Source organism: Octodon degus, unplaced genomic scaffold, assembly GCF_000260255.1.
Source record: "Octodon degus isolate 3935 unplaced genomic scaffold, OctDeg1.0 scaffold00087, whole genome shotgun sequence".
Taxonomy (NCBI): domain Eukaryota; kingdom Metazoa; phylum Chordata; class Mammalia; order Rodentia; family Octodontidae; genus Octodon; species Octodon degus.
The window spans coordinates 11,298,000-11,305,023 of NW_004524663.1; the positions used below are offsets into that span (position 1 = coordinate 11,298,000).

A 7,024-nucleotide genomic window follows, 5' to 3' on the forward strand; every position below is an offset into this window, starting at 1 on the left:
TTGGATCTGGCTGCTGTGCTCCACTTCTTTCTGCTGCAGGCGTTAGAGTTGAACCCTTTGTGTCACTCTGGCAAGATATTCTGTTCCTGAATCAGCTGAGTGGGTCTTGCCTCTAACCTCTTTGCAGGGAGTTCTGCTGAAGGGTTTCGTGCTGGGCCTGCACTCAGGGTCTATTCAGGATCCCAAGGCCCTGGTCATCTCAGTCACTCGCCCTCTATTTCTTTTAATTGGTGAATTGAGTCCATTTACATTGATGGTTATAATTGAGATGAATTGACTTACGATTGAGATATTATTTACCTGGTGATGTCTTTTTTTTCCTCCTGTATTCAATTATTTGCCATATTTAGTGGGTTCCTTTTGTTCTGGTTAGTGCATTTCTGATCATTTTGGTCTTTTGTCCCGACCCGCGCGGGTTAGTCATCAAGGACCCTAGAGGGGGAGTGGGGATGGGAAGGGACAGGAAACACAAAGAATGGAGAGAAGACAAGTTCTGATCAAGTCTCATTTATTTAAGGGAGGTGCTGGGTATATAAAGGGTGTAGGAATGAAGAAGTTTCTGCTCTTGAAGTCAGCAGGTATCCAGGCAACAGAAGAAGGTCCCACCCCCGGAGCATAGGCAAATAGGCAGGGGACTTAGGCAAATAGGTAGTGTAAGAGGGAATAGAAGCTTAACTCAGGAGAACAATAAAAACTTAAAAGTATGGCTGACACTATTATAAAATGGATACCAGTCACAGGGTTCCCACAGTCCTTCTCTAGAACATCTATCTTTTAGTAGTCTGGGTAGGGTTGGCTTTGTCATCATGAAATTTTTTAATTGTTCTTTGTTGTGGAAGTATTTCACTTCTCTATCAGACTTGAGAGTTTTGCAGAGTATAGTAGTCTGGGCTGGAATTTTTTTCATAGAGAAGTTGAAGTACTCTGCTCCATGTTGTTCTTGCCTTCATGGTTTGTGAAGAGAAGTCTCCCGTAATTCTGATGGGTTTTCTTTTAAACGTGATCTGTTTCTTTTCTCTAGTGGCTTTCAGTATATTGTTCTTGTGCTGGATTTCTGGGATCTTGACTATTATATGTCTCGGTGTGTTTTTAATTGGATTGAAGTTATTTGGAGTTCTGTATGCTTCGGTTACTGAATGTGAGATTGTTTCCTCACATTTGGGGAGTTTTCTGCTATTACTTCTGCCCATATTCTTTTTATATCATTTGTATTGACTCCTTTCTCATTGGTGCCTATTAGTCTCACATTGTTCATCTTTCATCATCTTGCAGGTGATGAATTACTTTTTTCTGCATCCTAGTTGTTTTTAAGAGATCTTTTCTTACCTTTTCACTAGTTTCAATGGCACCTTCAAGATCTGAAACTCTATCTTCACTTTCAGAGGGTTTTGCAAGCTAGTGATTGAAATTTTAAGTTCCTCTGTATCTCCTTGACTCTGCTTCATCCGATGTATTTATTTCCTGTATTGCACATTCCAGGAATCCATCGTTTTTCTAATCTCCTCTATTTTTTTTTATCAGTGTCTTCTTTAGAAGCAGTTATTATTTCTATTACTATAGAGATTATTTCTGATCTAATTTCCTCCATATGTTTTTGCATTTGATTCTTTAGTTCAGATGTTATTAATTCAGAGATTTCTTTTTTTATTTCAGAGGTTATTTCTGATCTGAGTTCCTCTATACATTTCTGCCATTGTTTCTTTACTTCAGATGCTATTGATTCAGACATTTCAGCTGTGTGATTCCCAATTTCTTCTGTACTAGTGTCCTCTGCACTTGTTCTGGGTGGGATTGGGATCTGAGATTGCATTTTGCCCCTTCTCTTTGTCATTTTGTATAGCACTGCCCTCTGACCTTTGTTGTATAACTTTGGTGCAGTTATAACCTTAGCACCTACTGGTATTCGGGTGCAGATCTACGAAGTTTGAGTTCATCCAGTTATGCCTGGCTTGGGTCTGGCTACTGTGCTCTGCTCCTTCCTGCTGCAGCCCTTAGAAGTGAAGCTCGTGCCCCTCTGGCAAGATGTTCTGCTTCTGTATTAGCTGAGTGGTTTTGGCTCCTACTCTCTCTACAGGGACCTTAGCCACAGAGTTGCACCTCAGGCCTGTATGCCAGGTCTGGGCTGGGTCTGGAGGGTACCAGTGGGCACAGGGGTGCAGGGAAGCTCTCCCACACACTTGCAGGGCCTGGGCTTGGACTGGGTCTGGAGGGGTGGAGGGGTTCAGAGAGTGTGGTGGAAGGTCTCACTTAGGAGGCGGGCCAGGGTTGGATCTGGAGAAGTCCAGGGCGTGCAGCAGAGCACGGAAGCTCTCCCACACCCTCCCCAGGACTGGGCTTGGGCTGGCACCAGAAGGGTGGAGGGCTCCCAAGGGTGCACTGGAAGTCTCACTCACACTGGGCCCTGGGCTGGTTCCGAACAGTAGAGGAGTCCCGAGATTGCCCTGGAAGTCTCACTCACGTGGCAAGCCTGGGATGGATTCTTTTTTTTTTTTTTAAGTGATCACTATAGTTCTGTTTTAAAATTTACCTTGCAAGTAATGTAGAAGTTGGATGTCATAATGCATACCTGTAGCTGCTGAGTTTGAGCCCCGCATGCGTGACTTAGCAAGACCCAATCTCAAAATAAAAATAAAAAGGCTGGATATGTAGTTCAGTGCAGAGCCCCTGAGAAAGAAATGTATACAGAAGGGCATGCATTCTTACGAGAAAAAATATATAATGATCATCTATATAAATTACCATCCAACATAAATAGCACATTGCTAGACTGGGTATGTGGCTCAATAGTAGAGTTCTTACCTTGCCTGCGCAAGGCCCAGGGTTTAATCCCCAGCATAGGAAGGAAGGGAGGGAGGAAAGTAGGAAGGAGGGAGAGAGGGAGGAAGAGAGGAAGAGAGGAAGAGGCGAGAAAGAAAGAGCACATTGCTAGTGCTGTTGAAGCCCCTGTCTGCCCTTTCCCCATTCTCTACCTTAGCAGTCACTAATCCAAAATTCGTATATATTAGCTCATCACTATTTTTTTAACCACAACTGTGTTAAATGTATTTAACAAATCTGTTTTGACTGGAAAAAAAAGAAAAAGCAGTCTGTGCTAATGTATGTGGCTAAATCTGCTATCTTTTTCAGTGCTTATGGTATTAGTACTCCATGAATATACCAGTTTGTTTTTTCTTCTTCACATTGCTATATGTTCAGGTTATTTTCATTTTTTCTGCAGTTCTTCACAGTTCAGTGAACATTGTATGTCTCCTGATAAACATTAGATAAAAATTTCTGGAATATACTGTATCTAGAAATGAAATTGCTAGAGTATAGAATATGCATTTTTCTAAATTCATGAAATCACTGGAAATGATTTACAAATTGATTTTTTTCCTGCTTTATACTCAAAACAGCAGAATGTTAAGAGTTTCCATAATAATGTTTTTTTCATTAAAAGTTTTTGTTGGATTATTTTCACAGTGGTTGTGTCCAGGTTTATACAATAGATAACACCACTGGAGCCATGCTGCTGTCTCATAAATTGGAGCTAACAGCAAAACAGTATCCTGGTGAGTATTCTTTTTAAGTGTTTTTTTTAATGTGGTTTCTCTCCCATGGATGTCTGAAACCATGGATAATACTTCACCCTCTATACACTGTGTACCTACATAGTAAGAACTAATTATAGTATGTACAATAATGAAAGTTATAGGAATGTAATCTTTTTTCCTTTCTCCTTCAAATTTTTGTTTTGGGGGGAGCATATAGGTTCTTTGTACACTATGCCTGGATTTTATTGAATGCTGTAAGATGTTGCCACTTAGTACCAGAGTTAGTTTGTATGTTCTCTGCCTAGTGCCTCCTTTGCATTTTTATGAATATAGATTCTATTGGGCTTCTTATTGCAGAAGCTTTGCTAATTTCATTGCTTTGAATAGTGTCCTTATCCTTGATCAGTTTATTCAAGGTCAGAAGTGTGGCAGAAACTTCTTCAATGGCAGATACAGTGCCTCCAATAATTTTTATATTTTTTTAGTCCAGACCTGTTCACAATCTGTAAATCCTCTCTTGTAATAATGACTTCTTATAATTTATTTCAGGAATCCTTGCTAGTCTCTTACAAGGTCCATGCTTTCTGGTGCAGTACTTTGCCACTGACTAATGTGTTTTCTGTTCATGCTTTCCACCCACAGATTTGTTAATACTTTCCTGTCTTAACAGTGTATTTATCATGCTGTAGCCATAAGTTTTGCAGTTTAAAGTGCAACAGCAAAACTAACAAGTCCCTTTTTTCACCAGTTTCACTGATAGAAAATTCATTTTTGTTACAGAACTTTGAAACCTCAGCATACAATTATTTTTATTTCCTTCGTTACTTGTATCTTTTCTCTGGCTTATCTTAGTGTATCTGAATTGCTAGCATCACTGCTCTGATGCTTTGGGGCCACTATTAAGTAACATCAGGGTTAGCAGGAAGCAAGCACTGAGAGACTGCAATAGTCAGCCTGATAACTGAGATGGCTGCTAACTGACTAATGGGTAGGGAGTGCAGCCAGCAGGGCTACAGGAGACTCTCTAAGCAGGACAAAGCTCAGTTTCACCCTGCTTCTCATAATGGTGTTTATGTTAAAATTTATGAATTGTTTATGTCTTGAATTTTGCCATTAATACTTTCAAGCCACAGTTGACCTCAAGTAACAAAGTACAGAAAGTAGAACCACTGATATTGGGGACGATTATACTAGTCATGTAATGTGTAACGGATGCTGCGTTTAAATTAAATGATGCATGCTATAAGTAAAGATTGTTAGAACATACAAGATTTTATAACTAAAAGATTTCTATGTGACTAGAGAAGCTGTGCAGTTTTTAAAAATCTGCTCATTTAGGCTTTTTTTTTTTTTTTTTCCGTAGTTTTAAGCCCTGCATTCCTGATTTAGAACCTTGCTGTAATCTCTTAATTGATTTCATTCTTTGTTATTTTATGTCTTTCAATTCAATTTAACAAGTACTTTTTGAACACCAATGTGCTAAACACTGTTCTAAATGCTGGATTCACAAGAACAAACAAAAACATTTTTAACCCTTTAATAAAACTCCGCTGTTCACAGGATTGTCTAAATTCTTTGTCATTAGAAGCTTTTGACTGAACTAACAGAAAACCCAACTTACAGTGGCTTAAACAAATAAGATTTATTTTTTCAAAGCAAGAAATCTAAAGGCTGCTTCTGACCTTCATTTAACCCTTTCTTTATGATCCAAGATAACTCCTGAGTTCCAAGAGTTATTTAGGCATTTCAGTCAAAAAGAAGGGAGGGGGGCTGGGAAGATAGCTTGGTGCTCTAAGATCCTGCCTGGCAAGCACAAGGACCCCAGTGTGGTCCCCAGTACCACATGCCATGCTGGTCCCAGGACCCTGGGCACACCATCCACCAAAACTGGGGTTGGTGGCGCATGCCTGTAATCCCAGCACTGGGAAGGCTCAGGTAGTCAGATCACTATGAGTCTGAACTGTGTAGTAAGACTGTACCAAATAAATTAAAAAGGAAAAAAAAATTTTTAAAGGGAGGAAGCATGGCACATCTGATTTTTTTTTTTTTTTTTTTTTAAGAACAGTAGAAACATTTCCAGATGGATCCCTGTATCCGATCTGCTCTGGTTATCTTCTACTTCCATATAATTGGAATTAAATATGTCATATGGCTACAGTGGGCTTCAAGCAAAGTTGGAAATGATAGCTTTTCAAGTCATTCATATCAGAGAGGAGCAAAATACAAAGAAGAAAAAAACAGGCATTACCTGATCCAGCCAACACTATCTTTCACATAGATGACATATAAGGCCTTTTGCCAAATCCTCCTGTCATGGTTTCTTGATTCTGCTATTTCTGCAATTTTTATGTAATGCACTTAAGATACAAGAAACACCAATTGTTCTGTTTATTAAAGACTTATATTTGCTTAGATCCTTAATCTATGTCCTAGCAACCTAGTAACATGTTCTAATAAGTAGCTATAAGTGGAAACAAAGTATTTTAATCTCATGCTTAAACGTTGTTTTTTTGTTTTTACTACTGGAATGTGTATGCTGAATGGACACTGAGTTAGATTAGACACAGCCACACACATTGCTGATTTCATGTGGATTTTTCATAGGGCACATTTTAGCACAGCAGCTCCTGAAGAGTCATCTTCACAAAGCTGTAACATCAAATGAATTGCACTTGTAAATTGCTTGCAGCTAGTCATTTACATTGTGTCCAACACATGTAGTGTAGCACTATGTTTTTCTCAAATTATCTCTTGACACTCCCTAAGTTTTCTGCCTTGTTATATCTTGGCACACACATTGAGAACTGTAGTCTTAAGTTTTACTGAGCTTTACTAAATTATAATACATGTAGATCCTTGAATATCTCCATATTGCTTGATTCCTCTTTCTCATGCTTTTCTCTCTTCCTAAAAGTCTTATTTCTACATGTATATTTACATTTCAGTAGCTACCTCAAGCTAAGTCTCTTTCATCTAGTTAAAATACCATTCCCTTCTATACTCCATTGTACTCTGCATAGAATATCTTTCTTAGTATGTGTAATGCTTTATTGAATTGACTAGCTTCCAGATCTTTCTTTTTCCCCTCCTAGACTTTAATCCTTGAGTATACAGTGGTTCCCATCTCTTTACATAAAGCTAGTCCATCTTATGAGAAGCATATAATAGGTATATGATGAATCCATGTTTTAAATTAAGGTCAGTGACTTTCCAGAGTTGTAAGAACAGTATAATCTCATATGTTATAGGAACTTGTATTGATATTGCCTATATCTGCATTAGTAGTGATTGGAAACCTTTTATCCTCTTCATAGATTTAGATGTGTTCTTATATTAAGAATGTTTGGGGGCTGGTGAGATGGCTCAACGGTCTAAGGCGCCTACTTAGAAAAAGCTTAGCAAAGCACAGGGACCGTGGTTCAATCCCCCAGCACCACATGCCAGCCAGCCCTGCCCCCTGGTGGGCTGAGCTGGCCACACACACACACACA

At 39.1% G+C, this 7,024-nt stretch overlaps 1 protein-coding gene across 4 annotated transcripts in view; it reads left to right on the plus strand.

The window, feature by feature from the left end:
• The window catches only part of Ric1 (RIC1 homolog, RAB6A GEF complex partner 1), a 203,253-nt gene that overhangs the window by 140,200 nt on the left and 56,029 nt on the right, over positions 1 to 7,024 (plus strand). For all 4 annotated transcript variants that reach the window (XM_023721957.1, XM_023721956.1, XM_004637193.2 and 1 more), the window contains exon 8: positions 3,463 to 3,551. In XM_023721957.1, the coding sequence (XP_023577725.1) occupies positions 3,463 to 3,551 (89 nt within the window). The remainder of the gene's footprint in view (positions 1 to 3,462; positions 3,552 to 7,024) is intronic.